Source organism: Sminthopsis crassicaudata, chromosome 6 (assembly GCF_048593235.1).
Source record: "Sminthopsis crassicaudata isolate SCR6 chromosome 6, ASM4859323v1, whole genome shotgun sequence".
Taxonomy (NCBI): Eukaryota; Metazoa; Chordata; class Mammalia; order Dasyuromorphia; family Dasyuridae; genus Sminthopsis; species Sminthopsis crassicaudata.
In genome coordinates, this window is record NC_133622.1 from 27,178,982 (window position 1) to 27,203,614 (window position 24,633).

A 24,633-nucleotide genomic window follows, 5' to 3' on the forward strand; every position below is an offset into this window, starting at 1 on the left:
TATCATATCTCAGAGAATCCAATAATTCCTGATGGTTTTCCAGTCCTACAACAGTCTTATCATTTCTCAGAGAATCTAATGATTCCTGAGGGTTTTCAAGTCCTACAACAGTCTTATCATTTCTCAGAGAATCCAATGATTCCTGAGGGTTTTCCAGTCCTACAACAATATTTTCATGTCTCAGGGATTCCAGTGATTCCTAAGGATTTTGAAGTCCAACAATTCTTAATGTCCATGAGTCAAAAGCCATAACTGCCAGGCTCTTTCAGTGGTGGGCAGAGTCAGTGATGGAACCACCTGATGTTTCTTGGGTCTTCTCCTTTGTTTCAAGGGTCTGCTCCGTCTTGCTTATTAGGAGTCTGTATCAGTAAACCTGATGCTACTACTTCTACTGGTTGATAAGTCACACATTGTGTGATGATATTGCCTACACATTCCCCAGTTTCCCACATCAGTGTATGGATGGACACTGTGTTGTAAGTACTCTCAGGAGGTGAGGTGGTCAAGTTTACTGTGCTTGGAGGCAAGGGATCCATAGTTCTGGAGAGGAACAGATTTCACTTCTCCAGGGGGTATCTCAGTTGTCCCAGCTGCATACAACTCTATCCTCCTCAGTTGTAAGCCCTTTCTCCCATCATGTTGCTTCCTGGCTGATTGGTCATGTCTGGGCACTAAACGTCTAGGCACTCTCTGGGTTTAGCATCAGCTGCCATCATGCCCTAAGTGTTTTTTGCCTGGGGCTCCTCATCCTGTTTCCCTGTATCAGTCTACATTCTGATGTCCAATGGAAGCCTCTGTTGATTTTGGATAGGGTATTAGGTCTTGTTCTCCCACCCTGTTTTCTCACTCTGTCTCTCTGCCAACATTGAGCTTTCAGATGCCCTACTTTACCATACTGAAAGCATTGACAAGTCTCTCTGGAAGTCCCTTACCAAAAGGGACCCTGTCTTCCCATGTTGGGATCTGGGGTGGCGGTGGGGGTGGGGGGAGACTCTTTTCCTAATGTCTGCCCCATATCAGCTAGAAAATGTTATTAGTTTAGCTTTTAACAAAGTAAGTTCCATTTGTCTATTTAAATACTCATCCTATTTCCTGGTTACCAGGGACTTCTTCAAGGAAATTAGGGTCCTTGATCCACACATTGGACACCAAATGTGAAGATTGAGTTAGCACCCTGGATATCTTAGAATCAGCCAGAGTCAGGATAAGCAAAATCCTTGGTCTTTATTCTTGGTCTTTAGGGGTAGAAGTGAATTGGAATGAACACAGGAGCTCCTCGACCTCTCCTCTTCATCTCCCTCCCAAAAAGTAACTCTGGCTAGTCTTACTCCACCCCCTAGTCCCTCCTACAATTCTCTTTATACAACAAACGATTGGCCAGCACAGGATAGTGAGAAGAGCCATTTTCCAAGCTTATTCTAATAGAGTATTATCTAATCAATAATTAGCCTTAAGTGCTCGGTTGTCAAACCTCAGTGTATCAACTCAGAGTTTACAACATTTATTAAGCACCAACTAATTACTGGCAATAAAAAGATGGAGGGAAACCAGTCACAGTCTAGTGAGGGAGAGAACATGCAGACATTCATATACAGTAATATGCTTTTGTTCCCAAGCCTAAATTGGAGCTAATCAATGGAGGGAAGGCTTTAGGATAATGGGTGCTGCCTTAGTATTTTGTAGAGAGTTAACTATAGGAAACTTTCTACAGGATGTGCTGACTGACTGACTAACTCTATATGAGCATCAGCTGTACCTACATTCGTACTCATGTCAGAAAAGTGAAGAAGTTGGTCCTTCCACTGTTGTCCCCAGAGGCTGCTAAACAGCAAGATGGCTGCATTGGCCGCTCATTGGATGTTTTGGCAGTGTGTGTGTGTGTGTGTGTGTGTGTGTGTGTGTGTGTGTGTGTGTGTGCAGGATGGAACAGTCCTATAGTTCTGACATTTCAGTAGTAGTGGAAGGTAACTAAGGGGTAAAGTACTCACTTTTGAGCCATCTTTTCTTGTTCTAATACAAATGATTTACCCCTTTGAATATAATTGTTATAGATTTGGGTGGTACTGGTGGTTACAGTAGATGACCGTTGATTAATAACTCACATTTATGTAGCACTTTAAGTTTACAATTGTGATAATTGATAGAGATGTGCTTTGAAGAATATAACACAAGTAAGAAGTATTTAGTATTTTTAACAAACGTAAACAATTTAGTAAGCATCAGTATTTTTTCTCAGAAGTATACACTTCAAATAAGAAAAGAAGCATTTGAAAGTCTGAAAAGAAAGGTTCAGGTCCTGAATTTGCCATTTATTACCTGTATGAGCATGGAAAGTCATTTGACTTCTTAATCTCAGCTTTTTCCTCTTTAAGTGAGATCAATAGTAATAATGTTTTCTACTTCTCAGAGTTATTATGAGGACCAAATGAATTAATATGTGTGAAAGAACTTTTGAAACTATATAATTTTATGTAGCTGTAAAAAAGAAAAGGATGAACGAGATGGAGTGAGATCTCTCAAGACAGTTGTGAAAATCGAGTAAGGCTTCATCTACCCCAGAGTTGGAATAGGCCTGAAGGTCCTTGGGCATTGACTCAAGGGCACACCTACGTCCCCTTCCTGCTATCCTCCTATGACATCATTTTCTTCCTACCTCCATCAAATATGAGCAGCTATGTACTTACTGGCCAAGTTCAATTTCCTGGGAAGCTCTCCCATTTAGAATGTAAGTCCCTCAGCCAATGAGGATGATGGTTAGTGGTGGGAGGGGTATTTGCATTAGGGACTATTTAATGTGTAAAGCCTGGCCCAAAAGTACCTCCTCCTTTGGATTGCTTGTCCAACTGGAGGGACGCCTCTTCTCAAGAGAAAGTATAAAAAACTTTCGCTTGCTCCTAGAGATATCTCCAGCTTTTTAAAAAAAATCGTGATCACTCACCCACCATTCTGAGCCACACAGGGAGAAAAATATCCCTTAGTCCACAGGAATTGTCTTTGAAAGATGTTTTAAGTGTAAATATCACAGTTACTTATATTCCACCTAGACAATTACCAGGGATAAGTATTTCAAAGTGTATATTTAACATACTCTTTTTCATCCAGCGAAAGATAGGAGAGAAAAAGTTATTTTTGAGTCATGTTGATAATCCCTTTCTCATATTTGCCTAAGTCATAATCTTTACAGTGCCTGTTTCTGGAAACAATTGCACATTGAAAAATGGTGCTTCCTTTGTTCAGATTTAAATATGCTACACTGAAAATGTGTGCTGAGTTGAAAAGAAAACAATGGAGGATTATATATTTGCCTCATCTGTTTTCTTATTATCTCATTAAAGAAGAAAGTTAAATGCTTAGCATCTCATCATTGGTGCATTTCCATTTAATCTCATTTCCTAACTGGACCAAAATCTATTTCCTCTATTAATGCACTGAATAGTCTTGCCACCCATTTGCTTCACTTTAAATGAAGAGCAACTGATCATAGATTTTATTTTTATGTCTACAACAATTACATTCTTTCCCATGATTTTCTTCTTATTTTCCCTATGCAGATTTCTTGTGCTTCGCCTTTCTTCCACCATGGACAATTCCCACCTAGTCCTTTTCACAGAGTGTCTAGAGGAAGCTACCTTCAGTACCTTGGCTTCTATAGTACTATATCGGAATAAAGAAAACCCTCATAAAGCAATTATTTCACTAGTGCCTTCTAAGGATTTGAGCCAGGAGCTTCAGAGCCTGCATAAGAGAGGATTTAGTGGGCCTCCAGAACCATCCCAGTTTTTCAAAATGAGAGAAGGAGAACAGATTATTTTAAGGTTTAATGGCAATATTTTTGCTTCAAGTAAGTACAAACTCTTTTTTATCTTTTTATCTGTCTATGTTCCATCCTATAGTTAGAGACTGAATTGTTATTATTCAATGAAAAAAAAAAAAACCTGAGAAGTATAGTGTGCTAGAGAGTGCTAGAAACTTGGAATCATGGGTTCAAGGTCAAAATACCAATTCTGTCATTTACCAGTTGTATGACTTTGGATATCATTTTAACTTTCTGGATTTCCATTAATTACCTGTAAAAATTATGAGGTTAAAGTCAATCACATCGAAAGTTGCTTTCAGCTCTATATTCCACACTTCTCTTTATTTTCTCCATGTTATAAAAGGAAGGAAAAGATGAATGTTCTCTCCCATCCTTTCAGAAATGGAAGCACAGCTTCTCTGTGCTTAATTTTCATATTCCCAATTACTTTTAAAATAAAGAATCATGAGCACCCAAAATCATTTCCTATGATATAATGTTAGTTTGACTATATCATTTGTGAAATGTACAGACTATGAATAGTAGAGAATACATGAGTATCCTCCTGAAAGGAGAATAAATGCAGTTATTACATGCATTTGTATGCTGACTACTATAAGATTTATAAAACACAGATATAAAACAAGATTTATAAAACTCAGAATAAATCTCTGAGGTAGATGTGATGATATCTCTATTTTACAAATTTGAGATTTAGAGAATTCTAGTTACTTTCTCACAGTTCAAAAGTATCAAAGCTAGGTCTTTAGAGTCTGAATATATAGCTTTTTCATTAGTTTTAAGCTGTTTCTCTAATATGGCTTCTTCAGAACTTCAAGAGCATTAAAAAAAAAAAAAAAAAAAAAGATTTCCCTCCCTTCACATTTAAAAAATTTGTTCCTCCATACCCAAGGAAGAAAGGAACTTTGTAATGTAAAATGACCATAATTAGTCCAACCAATTTGGGATTGACTTTAGGAAAAGGAAAAGGGTTGAAAACCAGGTGTGTATAAGTGTATGGGGAGGGGCAGAGATACTGTGTCAGAGACACATTTGGGGAGATGAAGATGAGAGAAAATAAAAGACTGAAAAAGGCATATGAGAGCTCAAAGAACTGAGATGAAATAAAAGATAATAAAGCAAAGACAAGAGTAAGTTATGAAAGGTATGAGTAGGGAGAAGAAAGGAAGAAAAGAACAGACTATTTGCTTTAACCCTTGATGTGATCGCACCCTTTGCTTTCAGATTTTTGTACCTCCACCCACTCAGTAAAAAGAATAGAGTCTTTTTGGCATCAGTAGGAAGAGGTTCAGAGGGTCCATGTTGCTTTCTAGGATTCCTTTGGCTCCATATCATATTCTGTTTTCAAAGGGATATAGAAGCCCAGATGACAAAACCTGCCATTCTCCCTGGCTGTTATCCTTCTTCCTGGATACCCTTCCCTTTACCTCTTCCTCAACTCCATTTACAATCCTTGCTACTTCTATGCAACTTTAAAAAAGTTTCTATTTAAAAATTAGGAATGCTCTTTCTCTGGTAGCTAAAATATATCCCAGAAACACGTGGGACCCCTTCACATCATCAGCTATTTATCTTAAACTAGGGACCTTTACTGAAATGAACATTTCCCAGACTTCTTAAACTTTTTCTTCTTGTGATCCCTTTTCACCCAAGAATTTTTTACGTGATCCTGGGTATCTAAGTATACAAAATAGATATACCTTAATGTGCAATAAGAAAATGGGATTTACACACATATATTGTATCTAGGTTATACTGTAACACATGTAAAATGGATGGGATTGCCTGTCACCTAGGGGAGGGAGTAGAGGGAGGGAGGGGATAATGTGGAAAAATGAATACAAGGGATAATGCTATTAAAAAAATTACTCATGCATATGTACTGTCAAAAATTTTTATAATTATAAAATTAAAAAAATAGGTATACAAATCAAACATAAATCAAAGAAATTTATTTTAAATTCCTTAGTATACGTATACTTTTATCATTATTAAAGATGAAAGTAAATTTGCATTCAAATGAGATGGATGTGCTTATTTTTAGATAGAGAATTAAGACATTTGATGTCTTTTGCTAATTTTTTTGCAAGAAACACCTTATTACATGCTTCCATATGGAGTCACAACTCAGTTTAAGAGGCTTTAGTCTAAACTAAACAAGCAGAGCTGTTCAAGTAACAAAGGATGTTCTAGAAAAAAGAGGGGAGGAGAGGAAAAGGAAAAGGGAAAGGAAGGGCAGAAGTTCCTTCCTGCTTGACTTCCAAAGCAGAAGCCACGGTATCCACCCTGGGACATTCCCATGGAGGACACAGATAGACACAAAACGGAACTATCCAACCCAAACAAGTCTTATGTGGATGACTGAAAGATTTCCTTCGCTAAGCTTTGTATACTAGCTCTAGTAAATAGAATTATTGTTGATACTATCAATGAGTGCTTTAGTCTCAAATAGTCTCGGGACCTGGTGTAGGGAACAGTAAGTTAAAAAAAAAAAGTGAATAAAGGAGAAATAAGCAATCTCTTGGAAGCATGACTGACTGGGGTTGGCAGACTTCTGACAATGATCATTTTTCTCTCTCACCAGTTCTCCCCTCATACTTCTGAAAGGATCTAGACTAACTGAATATTCCTCCCAGAAGTCTTACTGTTAGTCAAGTCAACCAGTGCCTTACACTGTGCCAAGGTGGATCTGTAGAGAAAAGACAAGTCACTCTGCTGCTCAAAGTTCCTATTCTAATGGGAGAGACAACAGTAGAAATAGTTATCTTATAGTTATTTTGGAGTCCAAAGAGCTTTGGACTCAATCAAAAGACTTAGCCTCTAATCCTGTCTCTATCTCCAACTAGCTGAGTGAATTTAGGCAAACTGGAGCTTCTCTGGATTTATTTGTTTATCTATATAAAGTAGGAGCAGAACTCTCTCTGATGCTCAGGTGATTTTAGTTTTGCTGACAAGAACAGGATCTGCAAGAACTGGAAGAGGAAACTGAGAACAATTTTCCCATGAACTGTCCAGTTCCAATGAGTGTCTCGTCTAAGCACAATCTGTGCCAAAAGGGGAGGAGTTTTCCTTGACCTCCACTGCAAGAGTGGTGAGGTTCTGTTCTCCAGAGTGAAAGGAATGTCCTGTACAAAATGAAGGTAACTTCAAGGCAGCTTTTGAGGACCATGGAAGGCTTTCCATAAAATGCCATAGAATCTAAGAAGCAGAAAAGAAAAAGAAGGGTGATCTAGGTGATAACCAGCAAAAGAAGGGAGGTAGGGATTGAAGGTTTTTTGTGAGGGGAACTAGCTGATCCTTCCAACCAGAATCTAAAGAGAAAATTGCCTGAAGGCAAGAATGTTCTTTAATTCAACCCTCCCTTTACATCCCCAAAGCACAAAACTATCTCTCTTACAGGATTCTAGATTTATTTATTTATTTATTTTATAATTATAATTTTTGGGGGGCAGTACATATGCATGGGTAATTTTTTTTACAACATTATCCCTCGTATTCACTTTTTCAAAATTTCCCCTCCCTCCCTCTACTCTCTTCCCTAGATGACAGGCAATCCCATACATTTTACATGTGTTACAATATAACCTAGATACAATATATGTGTGTAAATCCAACTTTCTTGTTGCATGTTAAGTATTAGATTCCAAAGGTATAAGTAATCTGGGTAGATAGACAGTAGTGCAAACATTTTACACTCAATTCCCAGTGTTCCTTCTCTGGGTGTAGCTGTTTCTGTCCATCGTTGATCAGCTGGAAGTGAGTTGGATCTTCTTTATGTTGAAGATAGGATTATAGATTTATAGCCAAGGATCACTAAACATCACATAAACAAATTCCCCTATTTTACAGACTGAGAACCTGAGAAATTCAGTAACTTTTGCCCAGGGTTCCATGACTACTTAGAACTAGGAGCAGGGTTCAGATATAAGTCTCCTATCTGAAAACTCAACATTCTTTGTACCATAATGCCTCTGCCTTCATGTGAAAAAAAATGGCCTTTAGAATTTATCAAGTACATGAAATTCTAAAATAAATATAAAATTTAAATGAATCCAGATAATGACTCTTTGAGAACATCTATATTCATTATTATAAGCAAGGAAGCTAAAACATTCAAAATACTGATACATTTTTTTTTTCTTTAGTTTGTGGTATCATTCTATTTTCCTACATAAGAGACATGCTTGGGTCAGATGCTTTCTCCTTGCTGTATCTAGATCCTTGGGAATGTGCATGGGGACAGGACATTCCTTTCACTCTGGAGAACAGAACCTCACCATTCTTGCAGTGGAGGTCAAGGAAAACTCCTCCCCATTTGGCACAGATTGTGCTTAGAAGAGACACTCATTGGAACTGGACAGTTCATGGGAAAATTGTTCTTAGTTTCCTCTTCCAGCTCTTGCAGATCCTGTTCTTGTCAGCAAAACTAAAATCACCTGAGCATCAGAGTGTGTTCTGCTCCTACTTTATATAGATAAACAAATAAATCCAGAGAAGCTCCAGTTTGCCTAAATTCACTCAGCTAGTTGGAGATAGAGACAGGATTAGAGGCTAAGTCTTTTGATTGAGTCCAAAGCTCTTTGGACTCCAAAATACTTGCCTTGCTCCGTTTGGTGACTATCAATTTCTGTGCAAATTCATATTTTATGTGAAAGTGGGTCATTGAAGATCAGTGAGGGATTAGAAACTAAATCAAATGCAAAAAGTATTCCACTTCAAGAGCTTAATGATCATATGACTTCCAAAGTTTTAACTCAAGTCATCTGTTATGTTGTGGTAATAAACAAATTTGACTTAAATTTAGGTAATGGAAAAGATTATGGAAGAGACTACAAGCTGATTTTTCACTTGCAAAGAAAGCCCAGCCTGGAACTCCAGCTCAAGGAGGTGGATGAGTTTGGCAACTACAGTTCCCCTTATTACAAGGGTACAGTTGCAGTTTACAAAGTGCCCAAAGAAAAAATAGCCAAGAACTTGAAGCAATCGCCTATTCTTAATGACTTTGGACATCAACTGCCCACTTGCAAATTACCATTGAATTTACCTAAGGTGAGTGATGGAAGACATTTTTTTGGGCACTTTGCTAATTGGTTTTATGAGCTTTGCCTAGTTAATCTATTTTAATTTGATGTTTCAAAACAATTTTAATTAGTTTTGTGAATTCAAAATATATACTGTCAGTCTACTTTAATTTGATATTTCAAGTTATATGAAAGCAAATTCTCTGTCCTTGGGACCCTCTTAGTCTCCTATAATTGAATATCTATATTTATCCTTTTTTGGGTTTCATAATGAGTGTAAGGAAGTATTAATTGATCTACAGATTATATGCTAGATGGTGGGGAAAATGTGTTGGAAAGGTTGGGAGTGTTATTTATAAATAAGAGGATGTTTTCATTTTTCTATCTTTATTATCGCTATTTTCTATTAAACAAGTTTTCTATTGCATTCATATATACGCTATATACACTTCTGCGTGTATACATATGTGTATAAACTTATGTGTGCATACGTGTCGGTATCTATGTATCTGTCTTCTCCAATAAGCCCCACAGTGAATATATCTTGAGCCTTTAATAGCATCTAAGATTGTCTTAGAGCTTATAGTTGGCTCTTAATAACGTTGAATGAATTATTTAGAACTGAGGATTAACTTGTATTCTGGCATCTAGCATCTTCTTGGGAAATGAATCATTTATGATGTAGGCAGCTTAATTTTCATAATAACTTTTTCATGTTTCGAAGGTCTGTACTTTGCCAAGATATTTAATCATTTGCCAATATCACTTGCAGTTTTTACACATACCAGGGCTATGAATACTTGCCTCTAAACATCCTGCAGGGATTTTTTCAGCAACTTATAGTGCAATTTACTTTCATGATCAATCTTGCTTTTATTAGCACTAGTCAGACTCAATGTAGAAAGAAACTCAAGTTGGTGTGATTACAGATAAAGAAACTGAGGTTTAGAGAAATTAAATTACTTACATGTGGTCACATGGCTAAAGATCATTGTAAATAAGATCTGCCAATTCAGGTCCAATTGGTCAATGTTGGACAGAACCAGCTACACCCAGAGAAAGAACACTGAACTACTTGCATTTTTGTTTTTCTTCCCAGGTTATTTTTACCTTTCTGAATCCGATTTTTCTTGTGCAACAAGAAAACTGTATGGATGTGTACACATATATTATATTTAAGATATACTTTAACATGTAAAAAGAAAAAAATAGGATCTGAACACAGGTCTTTGTGATTCAGTGTTCCACATGGTTACCACAAGGTGTACAGGTGGGGTTTTCATTACTATTTATTATTGAAGTCAATGATATTAGAAGAGAAAGGCTGATTTGGGAAGGTAACAACTAGTGATAAAGATAGTATCTGAGGATTGGACTTTGATTTCTGGACCATGAATAAAAATACAGGAATAATAGACTCCTGCCCAAGGATGTAGTATATTAAAATGATTAATCAAAATGTATTTGTCTAGAGTTTTAGAAATCTGATTAAAAATAAAAGCCTCAACTTTAAAGGAGAAAGATAGAGAAAAGGAGAATATCACTCCAGTATACCTACCATTGAATGTTATATAGAGAAAGGGGTCATAATCTTTTTTTTTTTTTTTTGGTCTCATATATGTCTTTGGCAATCTATTGAAGCCAAAAAGTCCCTTCTCAAAATACTGTTTTTACATGCACAAGGTAAAATGCATAAAATTACAAAGGTAATATGAAATTACAAATACAGATGCAATTTCCCCCTCAAGTTAATGGAATCTCTTAAATATATTCATACATCTTGGGAGTCCATAGACCCAGGTTATTGGCTTATGGAGAGAAATTATAATATAGGAAGAATAATAGTAGAGAAACTATATCTTTGCAAGAGAATTAATCCAAGAAAGGACCAAGTATTTGTCTGTATAGACATACACAAAGTATTGATAAAAAAAAATGAACAAGAGATCTTAATGCAAAGAAGCAAATCTGATCTCGTAGGTACCACCGAGACAAGACATGAGACGCATTAATTAATGAATATGATTATGGAATGCTAAATATAATTTTTTCTGGGTTGAGGTTTTTTTGTGTGTTCTTTTTTATTATAGGTTTTTTTTATTGACAAAACATATGCATAGGTAATTTTTCAACATTGACCCTTGCAAAACCTTCTGTTCCAACTTTTCCCCTCCTTCCCCCCCCCAATGGCAAGTAGTCTAATACATGTTAAATATGTTAAAGTATATGTTAAATACAATATATATGTATATGTATGTGTATATACATATACCTATAGTTATCTTGCTGCACAAGAAAATTTTGATTTAGAAAGAAGGTAAAAATAACCCGAAAAGGAAAACAAAAATGCAAGCAGGCAATAACAGAAAGAGCGGAAATGCTATGTTGTGGTCCACACTCATTTCCCAGTGTTCTTACGCTGGTTCTCTTCATTACTGATCAATTGGAACTGATTTAGATCCTCTCATTGTTGGAGAGGGCCACATCCATTGGAATTGATCCTCATATAGTATTGTTGTTAAAGTATATACTAATCTTCTGGTTCTCCTTATTTCACTCAGCATTAGTCCATGCCAGTGTCACCAAGCCTTTCTGAAATCATCCTGCTGGTTGTTTCTTACAGAACAATAATATTCCATAATATTCATATACTATAATTTATCCTCTAATTGATGGGCATCCACTCAGTTTCCAGTTTCTGGACGCTACAAAGAGGGCTGCCCGAAACATTCTTGCACATACAAGTCCCTTTCCCTTCTTTAAGATTTCTTTGGGATACATACCCAGTAGCAACACTGCTGGATCAAAGGGTCTGCACAGTTTGGTAATGTTTTGAGCACACTTCCAAATTGCTCTCCAGAATGGCTGGACAACAATGTATCATGGTCCTAGTTTTCCCACATTCTCTCTTGCATTTGTCACTGTCTTTTCCTGTCAAACTAGCCAATCTGACAGGTGTGTAGTGGTATCTCAGAATTGTCTTAATTTGCATTTCTCTGATCAATAATGATTTGGAGCATCTTTTCATATGGCTAGAAATACTTTCCTTTTTTTTTTATCTGAAAATTGTCTGTTCATATCCTTTGACTTAATTTCTTATAAATCAGAGTCAGTTCTCTATATATTTTGGAAATGAGGCCTTTATCAGAACCTTTAACTGTAAAAATGTTTTCCCAGTTTATTATTTCCCTTCTAATCTCGTCTGCATTAGTTTTGTTTGTACAAAAACTTTTTAATTTGATATAATCAAAATTTTCTCTTTTGTGATCAATAATGATCTCTAGCTCTTTGGTCACAAATTCCTTCCTTCTCTACAGGTCTGAGAGGTAAACTATCCTTTGTTCTTCTAATTTATTTATAATCTCATTCTGCTAAATATCATTTTAAAAAAGAGTAGATAAGTTAATATTGCTAACTAGGAAGATACATTAACATGGGGGGAAAAATTCACCAGGAATTAGAGCAGGGAAATATATTGGCAAGCATCTGGGTGAAACTGGGGGAATTATATTCTTTATCAATTTTTCCCCAATGTGAAGGAGCTGGTTACTAAAGGGGAAATGAACCCTTAAACCTTAGGAACCTTGAAGTGAAATGAACTTTCCACCTTAGAATTTGCAAAAGAGAAATGGTAAACTGGCCTAAATGTTACGTGACTTAAAGGGTTTTGAAAGTGAAGATTTCAAGGAAAAAAAAAAAAAAGGATGGATAGGATTCTATAACCTAAAATTCAATAAGCTAGTTAGACCAGAAGTCATGGGAAGAAATAAAAAATGTACTTCTGAAGATGTAAGAGAAAAGCTTTAATGAGAAGGATAAGGTATAAACTATATAAAGAGATGAATATTCTGGGAATTCATTACCACTATCATCGCTAATATTTGTATAATATCTACTATATGTCAGGCACTATGATGAGTACTTTATAAATATAATCTCATTTGATCCTCGCAAAACCCCCAGAATGTATGTACTATTAATACAGTTGAGGAAACTGAGGCAAACAGGCTTAGTGACTTGCCCAGGGTGATGCAGATAGAACTTGAATTTGTTCTCCATTTTTAAAATAGAATTTGAACTTCTTGCCTCCAGGTCCACTGTTATTTTGGCACTTACTACCTTGACCAACTTTGAAATTTATAGATATAGATATACACACATACACATATACACAGAGAAGAGAGAAACAACATATAGAGGATAAATAGATCTTAGAATTGATCTATTTAGAATAGTGTTAAGTAATCATGCTTAAATTCAAGATAAATTGAGTCAGATGAAAAGCTTTTAAAAAAAAAGCCTTTTTATCTTTTATTTAATTTCTAAATCCGTATGAAGGAAAAGATGTTTTAAAAAAAGATACAAAACCACCGCAAATGATAAATGGGACAAAAATAACTCATAGAAAGAAGAGTCTTCTGTTAAAGTTTTATTTTGTTTCTGATTTCTCTGCCAAGGTGAAGAGTTTTGGGGCTAGAAAGATAAAACACAAAAGGCTGATAGGGATTTGATAATCCAAATACATAGGGAGCTAGAGAGCACCTAATCACACTTGATAAATTCAAGCTATCGGGGTCACATGACCTATATCTCAGAGTGGGAATATTGAGTTCCCACCAATAAATTTCAAAAGACTATAGAGAACACTAGAGGTCATTCAAGATTGATTTTTTTATTATTGCATAAATGGCGTAAATACATTGGAATATTTATTAATATTTAATTATTATTGACTAATTAATAGTAATATTGTTATTATGTAAAAAGTATAAATAATGTCTCCTTACAGTATTAAAAAGTGAAGAGAGTAACATCTGTAAAGTAGGGGTCAGTGAGTTAACTTAGTTTGGGGGGAATTTTTAGAATATTGATCATAAAGATAGTGAACATCTAGTGTTCACAATAATCCAAGATGACTTCCAGAAGATATTCTGCCAGATTAATTCTGTTGCTTTTTTGATAAAAGTTATTAAGCTACCAGATCAAAGGGATGCTTTGCTGTAGTTTGTCAAGATTGCAGGAAAGCATTTGATCAGATTTCTCAGGCTATTATTACAGAAAAATGGAGGTGTATATATTATGATAGAACAATTTATTTAGAATGGGTTTATTAGATGCAAAGGAAATTAGTTATTAGATTTATATCAGTTTGGAAGGAGGTCTTTAGCGGACTGCCATGAGGATCTGTGCTCAAGTTGCTAACAACAGTGATAAGAATTTGGGGAAAAGGTGATTATGAATGCTTCTTACTCATTTCAGAGTACTCAGGTTTCCACAACTTCTCTCTTATTAGAATCGGGAGTATGTATCAGTTTTGTAAATTAAGCTCACGATTGATGGATGATGATTAAATGATTTCTTCTACATCTAAGTGACTGGGGACAAAAAAAATCTCATTAATTGTAGATCTTGAAAAAGAGTGGTGACATGAGGAAAGAGCTTAAACAACAACTTTATTGCTCAGAGAAATTTTAAGATAAATTTATTTGTGGCATGGTGTGGGAGTGGAAAAATTCAGCAAAACTAGAACATTAAGAGGTCACTTAGACTGCCACTTTGTTAAAAGGGAACAAGATAATATAGAGCCAGTGAGGAACTCACTAAGGTATTTGGGGAGGAGGTAAACCATCTGGTCATCTTCTTTTTAAACTTGCTTTCTTGCTAACTAGATGCTAAACTTGGTCACATCTATACTGCTAAAGGAGTATGTGTCCTCCGTACTTCATAATTTTGTGCCCTAGGGGAAAGCCCCAGATGCCCTGCCCTAGTTATACCTCCGTATGTGGGAGGATATTCAGAAACATTTTATGTGCTTCTAAGATTTACATGTATCATATCTACTACTTGTGGCTGCCTATATTCAGCTACAAACCTTTGCCCTGCAGTCTCCACTGGCTTTTATGCCAGAGTGATCTATCTGCTTCCATTTTTAAATAGTTCATAACTTGGAGATTTATGTAAGCAATCAGTTGACCCTAGTTCTGCTTTCAAGTAATGCTAGCTAAACAATGAACTTCCCTATTTTTCAACTGAACTCCTGACATGTGATTTCTAAGTAAATGATGAAGCTGCTCAAATGCAAATCAAATAACTTTACTGGCACAACCTGTCTAATGGAGCAGAAAGAAAGGCAGGAACATGGCTTGGATGCATTTCTTTAGAATGTCTACTTGTCATTGAGCTTGATTTTCATTTTTTCCCCCCAAATAAATTGCATGTTGGAGTTTCCCTACAGTGTAATCCTGGATAATTTTTAATTTTTGCATAATTGTGTGAATCTTTTTTTTTTCTTTTTTAAAGCTTGACTAAATAGTTGAAGATATTTAGAATTGCTTAATTTTCCCCTCTTAGCATTCTTAAAGTTAATTTATATATTACCTCAATTTTTTTTCTTTCTTTTTTTTTTTTCACATTGTAAGATTTACAGGATAAAAATCCCAAGTATTCCAAGTGGAATTCCAAGTACAAAAAAAAATCGCTAAAACATAAACAGTCATCAAGAAAACAGGGGGGAAATAGTTTGCAGGTTCTCCTTGAGAGGCAAAGTGAAAGAGTTAGAAGGTTTGGTTTCATTTTGTGCCCAAAGGCAACAAAACCATTTCATGAGAGCCCCAGTAATTTTGCCTTACAATCCTCACAGTAAACATAAAAAGAACTTTGAAGATAATTGTAGCTTATGTGACAATACTGTTGCAGAACATAACTACAGGGAAATTTTGAGAGAAACTTGATGAAGTGTTCTACCCTAAGTCATTGATGCTAATTGACTTCAATATGAAAGGAAAACAAGAGGATGGAAAAAATGTTTTGGAAAATATGATTCAGTATTAAGAAACAAAAGACTTATACAACTACTCAGAGGTTTTATGCTAAAGATCTTGAATAATCTTTTAAAGAAAAAAAAATCAAAGGAATCTGGACCTGATAAGCAGTAAACATGATTACAAAAACTAAAACTGATTATATCTTGAGAGTCAGGAAGTGACTATATACTAATGAGAGAGTTATTTCTAAATCAACTCTTTGAACTCAGCACAGTGGCAAGTATTTGTTGGAGCAAATGTTAAAATTCATGCCAAAATAGGAAAAAAAAAAAAAAAAAAGAAAAGAAAATGAGAAAAAAGTAATGAATAAATTTCCTACTTGATGTATTCAAAGAAGCTATTAATGCTAAAAAAAAAAATTAAAGTTGAAACAGACTATCAACATTTTCTATTTAGAAAAATTTAAAAATGTTAAGCAATCATCACAACAAGGAGGCTAAAAGAATCCAGAAACTGTCTTAATTAGCAAATAGTTGATCTTTATTACAGGAAAGATATATAAAAATCAATAGTGACCCTAGTTTAAAAAAGAAACTGTTAAAAAACACAATGTGGTTTAGGACAAATGCAAAAGATTAAGAGCAACATCACATAAAAAAGAAAAGAGTGATTGAGAGGGGAGATAATTGCATAAATCTTGATGGAACATGGGGCTTAGTCAGAATATCCCAAGATTATTTACCCTTGAAAGTGGAAGACCAGACAAAAATGGAATGTCTTTTAGCATATCGTTAACAAACTATTTTCATTACTAATGAGTACATAAGTACCATATTTGGATTCAAATACTTAAGTTATAGATATTCTCTATGTATAATTGGAAATAATATTAACAATGAAGAATAGAGAAAGGATAAAACAGACCAAGTACAAACTATGCTGGGGATCAGACAATTTTGAAATCATTGGGATATTGATTTTTAAGATGTCTAAAAGAGGGAAAGGCACTGAAAAATCAGGAAAAAAAATCAAGTATGGTGGGAAGGGGTTTAAACTTCCCTCTCTCTACTTCAGTTAATGTAATGACAGAAAATCTGGAAATGGATCATACAATATTAAAGGTAAGGGAGGGGAATGTGAACCTTCCCCCAGGCTCCTGACTCGGAATAATCAGTTAATCATTCAATCAACCCATGTGCCCTAGAAGGTAATCACAATACATATTCCAATATAATCACAAAATTGATTTACGGTATTCTAACACAAACCTGACAGGGTATGTGAATGAGCCTTTAATAAATTTGAGAGGATTACAGAGCTTTAGCAATTGGAAAAAGGCAAAATTATACTACTCAGGAAAAATCTTGTGATTGGTTGAATTGATTATTCCCTTGGGTTTATATATAAAAAGAGTAAATCATCTCAAGTGTGAAGGTTTCAAGTTTGGGAGAAAATTATTTTCCCCCACCAATAGTGATTCATCTTTGGCCTCCACTGACCATGGGGTTAAGGAGACTGGAATGTTGACATCATCGTCCTAGTCTTACTAGGTCTGTTCCCTCAGGATGTGACATCCTTGTTGTTTTGCAGTGATTTCCAGCATTTGCTACTCCACAGGTTCCAGGGTGCATCTGGGTGTCTATTTTCTGCTGGTTATTGGTCACTGGTTCCATTGTCTGAACAGCATTTCCTTGGAGTATCTTCAGGCCTCATGCAAGCTTCAGGTGGCCAGGGTATAGGAGCTAGAACACCGTTTTTAAAGAATTATTCACCCACATATCTAGCTAACAAAACTTGAAAAAAATTTCCTCAGACTAAGGCCTTTTTTGGAGGTCATGGTACAGTGGATAGAATGCCAGGTTTGAAGTCATGAAGTTGTGAATTAAAATCTTACCCCAGATACTTAGTAGCTGTATGACCCTTGGCACTGTTTACCTCAGTTTTTTATCTTTAAAATGATCTGGAGAAGGTAATGGTAAAACTTCAGGATCCTTGCCAAGATGCTGACATGACTGCACAACAGCGGCCACAATAAGTGTCTTTTCTAAACCTTTATGTTGGGCCAGAGATTGCAGTGCTTTGGTCCAAAAGCTAGCTGATTTAGGATATAAATTTCAAGATCCTCTCCAAATTAGCTGGCAAATCTATTTGAGCAAAAGTAAGGTCACTGTGTTCCATTCACCTGGCCCATATTTTTATGTTTATTACTTATATCTGTCAGAAACAAAGGTTATAATCTTCTGTGCTACATTCAGCCAGAGAAGATCCTCATTGTTCCTTTGTACTAATAACCCATAGGTCTCATTTCTATAAAATCATCACAATACTGATTTATAAATATATTCGTTTTTTATTCATTAATTTTTAGTCATTTCTGACTCACGTTTGAAGTCCTCTTGATTGAGTTACTAGAGTGGTTTTCCTTCTCTAGTTCATTTTACAGATGAGAAAACTGAGGCAAAGAGGATTGAGTAACTTGCCCAGGGTCACACAGAGAGTAAAGTGTTGGAGGCCAGATTTGAACTCAGGAACATGAGTGCTTCTGACTTCAGATAGAACTTTATCCATGACTCCATCTATCTGCCCCCAAATAAATCAATAACTTCCTTTATAAAAAAAAATATGAAAAAGAACAGGATTACAGAAATTATTTTCTACAGTAGACCCGTCATGCTTATATAACTAATTAAAATAAGCAGAGAATACTGGGTTTATATTTCCTCATCTACTGATTATTTTTAAAAGCATCTTACAGTCCAGAATGGTGTGCTGCTCAAAAATCTTATTTCCGAAGGCGAATTCCATGGAGACATTAAGCTCAGACAAAATTCCTACTTGCACCCAGCAGAATGTCTCCATTACATAGTTTGTTGAAAGACCTTAAAGACCATCTGTTCCAATCCTCTCACTTAACAGATGGAAGAAATGAAGCCCAGAGAGGGTCACTTGTCCAAGATTGCAGGGTTAGTGAGCTTCAGTGTGAGGCAAGAGTTTGGACTTAAGTCACTGCTTTCCAGTACACCATGACACTTCTTTGATGGTATATCCAGTGGTAACTTTGTTCAGCAGTTCTCTGATGATCAAAATCTTGAGGTACCAGGAATGATTTACTGCTATTAATGGGCAATATCTTGTAAGCACTCCCAATTAAAGCCATTTCCGTGTGCCTATAGATAATGCTGTGAGCTTAAAATACTCCAGAGCCTCCTTAATGACATTCATGAAATTACTCACTCAAAAGAAATTAGTCTAATTTATTACTGAAGAAAACAAATGGATGAAGAATGGCTATTTTCCAAACTGTGACATGAAGTTCAATAGGCAGCCCATTTACCCAGTTCACTCAGAGGGATGAGTTGGACAGACCTGGAAGATGAACACTGAGCTGATCTCAGACGTGACCATGAAGCCGAGCTGGATTTCATATGGGCCTTTTAAGGTGTAAATGATTACACTGAAAATGAGCCAGCTTGCTCCTGGCTCCACGTATGTGCATCGTCTTCCCCAGTTAATGGCTATAAGCTCTTTAAAGGCATAAACTGTTTATATTCCCAATCCACAGCACAGTGCTTGACACATAGGAAAATGCTTGCTAATCAATTGAGTTGACCAACCAAGGTCACATAGTAAATCAGTGACATAGCAAGATCTAAAGAGTAGATCCGAGTCTGGTTGTCTTTCTTCCACATCACTAGTATTAAACACAAAGTTTGCCACAATCAACATTTTTAGATACTTTTGAAAAGGGATAATTAAATACATGATGGCACTTTGAAGTTGCTGATATTGGTCCCAGAATTAGTATCCTATCAATCTTAAAGAGTATTATTTTTAATTTTTATTTAAATATTTCTTAATTATGTTATTTCAATTATTTATTATAAAAACATTAATTTTTTCAACAATACTTGAAAAAAATTTTGAATTCCAAATTCCCTCCCTCGTACCTTACTCCTTCCTTGAAAATGCAAGCAATTTGATATTACACATGTGCAGTCATGCAAAAGATATTTCCATATTAATCATGTTACAACAGAAAAGACAAAAACAATAAAAATGAAAAGTAAAAAAAATAGAGAAATCTGAATTCAGAGTTCATTAGTTCTCTCTCCACAGGTAATCATTTTTCATCATGGGTCTTTGGAATTGTTCGGGGTCATTGTCTTGATGAGAATAGCTAAATCTTTCACAGTTAATCATCTTTATAATATTACCAAATGAGCAAAATTACTCCTTCCTGCTCTTGAACTATGACCCAGAAGTGGGTCTAGGCAATGGAGTTACCAAACAGCATCTCCACTGTCCAAGGCTGAGGTTCCCCTGTGATCTCTGATCCCCTTTTCATCTCCAGCTTGGGAACTCCCAACTCGGTGGTTGCTTCCATTGCTTCCACCTAATCCCACTACTTGTGTTTCATCCACATGGACTCCAGATCATCCTCTTCCTCTACATCACAGATCACTCTCTTTCCAATCCAATATTGTCTTGGTTTGGAAGAGTTTCTTACTCTGCTTTTGTTGGCTCTGACAGTTCAGAATTCGATGTGAGGCATTTTTTAGTTGTTTTGAGGGAATCTTAGGAAATCTCTGCTCTATCTTGGCTTCATTCCCAAAGTGCCAAGGATATTTTTCTTGAATTCCCTATTATATAGCCATCATTTACTAAATAGTTGTGTGACTTTGGGCTAGCCACAATCTCTTTTTTTCCTTATCTGCAAAGCGGGGTTAATACACATTTACAGTGCCCACTTAACTGGCTTGACAAGTAGCTCGGATGAGATAATGTATGTGAAAGCATTTTGTAACTGCAAAGCACTAACCATTACATAAGCTATTATTTTAGACCTGAGAGATTCATCTTAAAAGATATCAATCTTACTTGGAAAGCATTTGTTCAGTCAGTGTGAGTGCTGCACAATGATGTTTATGGATTATAAAAATGATATTAATGTGTATTCTTTGAACTGAATTTGCTGAAAGATTTGGATCAGCATCCAGTGACATTAATTTTATCCCAAGTGTTGGGAAGAAACAATTGCTGAGTGTACCCAGACTCCTTTGCCCAAACGGATTTTGCACACCATGCACAGTGCCTTTATTTCCAAATAGGGGTTGGGTTTGTTTGAACGGATTTTGCCCACCAATGAATGACTTATTTCTCCTGCATTTCTGCCTCCTTTTCATCCAATAGCATGAAAAACTAATCAACCATCCACAGAGCACTAGACGAATGTCTACAGATCCTTCAGGTAGGTAATTATTTTTCCAGGTTGTATTTTATCCTCCTAACATTTTCATATGAAAAAAATTAATAGAAAAGTAGTTTTGCAATTACAAATGTAAAGGAGTCAATTATAAAAATTGCTTTCCACTCAAGGGTGCCATAAGAATAATGTTGATTCATCAGCATAATAAATGTTTTGTCCTTTAGGAAACACATGTGCAAATGGAATATGGAATAACATTTTAAAAATATTCCCCTAGTGATAGTTCTATGCAGATGAAATTAAAGTGGTATTAAAAACTACCAGAAATGTTGAGGGTGGCATACACTGGCTAACTAAATTGTAGAAATAATGATTGCTGATTCTAGTAAACAAATTGCAATTTATTCTTGAGTGCTGACTGGTAGCTTTTAAATATTAGAGTACAATAACGATCCAATATATATATAAGGTCAATAACTTTAAAATGCACATATTTCAGTGGGAGATAACACTATGCATTTATTTACTATTCAGTCAGAGCTATTCCTGAAGCAATATAATAATTGTGGATCTAACAGTAGAACGAGGAATATTTTTTGACTCCATCTCTGAATGAAAGCTGTTTTGTCAGTAAGAAAATAACTTATTCTTCAGTAATTCCCACATATCAAGTAATTCATCCTTAAATGAGCTCAGACAAAATAGATATTTTTATTTTCATGGAATTGTTATATTATAGCACATATATATATAATATATTAATATAATAATAATAAAATAATATAATTATATTATATATTATATAATTACATTATTATTTTATATAATATATTATATATTATATATCTTATATAATATATAATAAATCATATTATTAATTATATATATGTTATATAATTATTAATATAATTAATAATATTATATATTATTGTCCTAAGAACAATAAACCTTGTGTGGCAAGTTATATAAGCACTACTCCTGCCTCTCCCAGTAATAATGGGTAATATTTATTCAGTTTCAACATGTGGCTTCATTGACCAGGGTGAGTCCCCGTAGAGAAATTTATGGTTCATGCAGCTTGGTGATTGATTCATTCTTAAAAACTTTCCCCAGGGCACTGAGAGATTAAGTAACTTGGCCATTGTCAAACAGTGTACATCAAAGGCAAGATGAACCTGCTCTTTCTCTGCTAGCCCATGGCTAGCTCTCCCCCACTGTACAACGTTGCCTCTTTATTGCCATTTATATATTTCTAATTTTCTTAGAAGATGAAGTTCTCAGCAGCTGTTTTAAAAGAGGGAAGGATCGAACAGTAGTACAGAGGCCATAGAGTCTATCGATAGTGCTGATGGCTTTGTCAATGTGGAAAATGATTGGTCTGGAGCCTCCCTCATTAAAGCAAATTGTGAGACATATAATCATGTGACTTGTCACTCAGAAGCACACAGTAAGTTGAAGGGGGAGTTTAGAATCCAGATTTTTACAGGTTTCCAATCCCAGTAATAGGTTTTCTTGACTCCACATCCTGAAGTGGATACATTTTGATAATTTGCCCCATCCAAACATCATATATAATTAGATATAAATGATTTCAAGTCAGGTCATAGATAAAGCATTTTTCTATGTAAAAATCAGATTTTAATGTATCCTCAGTGTATAAATTATTTCTTATACATATGTGTGAATACTGTCGTATATACGTATATGGTACTAAGAGGTAGCAGAATTTCTCTGAGGGCTAATCCTGTCTCAACATCAAAAGATAAAATCCGATCATTTCAGCTCAGGCCCTGGCCCTCAGCTTTGCTGTTAAACTTGCAATCCCGGTCTCCTTTAACATCAAAGAGGGAGAACATTTGCTCCCTGGGAGTTATGGTATGGCTAGTGCATAAGTAAAATTCATCATGGGCAGAGGATTTTTTTAAAAGCATAGAAGTTCCCTTAATATTTGCTACCAGGAACAGATGAAACGTGGCGGTTGCAGTGAATCAGGCATTCTGGAGCAGTTGCTGAAATATTACAGGCCACTGTCTTCTGGGCTGCATTAAATCCTCCCCAGGCTCTGAAGCCCAAGCCTGCATTTCCATTGAAGAGACATGGAAAATCAGATAAACGTGTCCCTTAGGAACAGGTATCAATCTGATCTCTGATAACCATAATGAGTGTTAAATGTCGGTCTCCCAGAAGCCCTTTGGGAGAACTTGCTGTACTGGTTGGCCGAGGAACTGTCTGAAGAAAACGCAGCATCCCTCGCTGCATCCCTCCCTCTGCGGCGGAGCACCATCCAGCTTGTCAAACTGAAGAATCCTGATAATGTAACTGAGCAGATCTATGAATTTCTTTCCTTCTGGAAGAAAACTCTCCCCACATCCGTGGATAAACAACGACTTCTATCTCGTCATCTCCGAAAGACTGGCAGGAGCGATCTTTCAGAAGAGCTCAAATATAAGTGGGAGAATAAGGTATTCTCAGAGTTTCAGTTGGGGTCAGATACAGAGCAGTAAAACCTTGCTTTTCTATTTCTTTTCCCTTAGGGAAAAATGTTCATGTAAATCTTGGAGAGACTTTCTGTCAAAATTATATTACCAGCTTCCATGGGATGTAGTCCGGAGTTAATTTATTTGATAGATGGGCTATTAAAATCAATTATGACAAACAGGAGGGCTAATGAACAATAAAAGGAAATTCGTAGATTCAAGCACGTCTTCATGGTTCAGCAGTTCATTTTCAGTAAACTTCATTCCCTCTGGTATGCCCAACTTAACAGCTTTAGCCACTGCTCCCCACTTATATTTGTTGTTTCCCAAGTACTGAAATGTAAATGTCACATTGACATATGTTTAGTCCTGTCACGTGGAATGAAATTGGTCAGCCTGAGATCCAAATCCACTCCAACTTCCATAAGATGTCACATAGACACAGCTAGGAATTATACATATTATACCATTTAGGTTATATCTTCTTGACACCGATATTTAAAGAACAAGAAGTGCCCTCAAACCCAATTTTTGATAGTTATAAACACAGGAAATAAACCAATTTTTGATATGTATAAATATGTGTATAAATCTAGACATTTAGAGTTTATATTCAATTAGATAGGCTGATCTCAAGCTCACTTTTTCATTATCCATGTAAAGTAGGCTTGCTAACAAAATGAATGACATCTGAAGGATTCTAAGAGCCTTTTAAGCCATTTAAGAAAACCGGTCTCTAAAGTATTTCGACACTAAATCATTTGCACTCAAATGATTTATTATTCCTTATGTAGTATTCATGAGATAAGCTTGGAATTGTGGATGGAGCAGCTCTCAGAACCAGGAAGATCTGGTACATACTGGTTGTGTGACCCTAGGCAAGTCACACTTAACTTTTTAGAGATTTAGGAAGTTCTCTAAGAGTATAAATTGTAGAGAAAGTGTTGGTTTACATTGGTAGAGACAATTTACTTATCTGAGAGTTCCTTGTATCAGTAAAATTATAGGATACTATATTATTCTTAAATATGTCATTAAGGACAATAAATCTCACCTCTTTGTTAAAAGAGGTTCATTACTTTCTACACAGAAGAGCTACTTTGAAATATTTTGTTCTAGGGAAGGGAATAAGCATTTCCATAATTACAAAGTGCCAAACACTATGTTTTTTATGAATATTTTCTTATTTGATCCATTTAACAACACTGGGAAGAAGGTGCTATTGCTATTTCCATTTTATCCCTGAAGAAACTGAAGTGACACGACTTTCAAGAACCACAAAGTTAATATCTTATTTGAACTCAAGTTTTCCTGACTTTCGGCTCAGTGTTCTACACAATGCACCATC

The 24,633-nt window shown here is 35.6% G+C and overlaps 1 protein-coding gene across 1 annotated transcript in view; it reads left to right on the forward strand.

The window, feature by feature from the left end:
* Positions 1 to 23,506, forward strand: part of DTHD1 (death domain containing 1) — a 98,317-nt gene extending 74,811 nt beyond the window's left edge. Inside the window, exons 8-11 of the mRNA XM_074273515.1 lie at positions 3,552 to 3,841; positions 8,622 to 8,866; positions 20,793 to 20,850; positions 22,993 to 23,506. Of these exons, the coding sequence (XP_074129616.1) occupies positions 3,552 to 3,841; positions 8,622 to 8,866; positions 20,793 to 20,850; positions 22,993 to 23,312 (913 nt within the window). The 3' untranslated portion in view covers positions 23,313 to 23,506. The remainder of the gene's footprint in view (positions 1 to 3,551; positions 3,842 to 8,621; positions 8,867 to 20,792; positions 20,851 to 22,992) is intronic.
* The last annotated feature ends 1,127 nt before the right edge of the window (positions 23,507 to 24,633 follow it).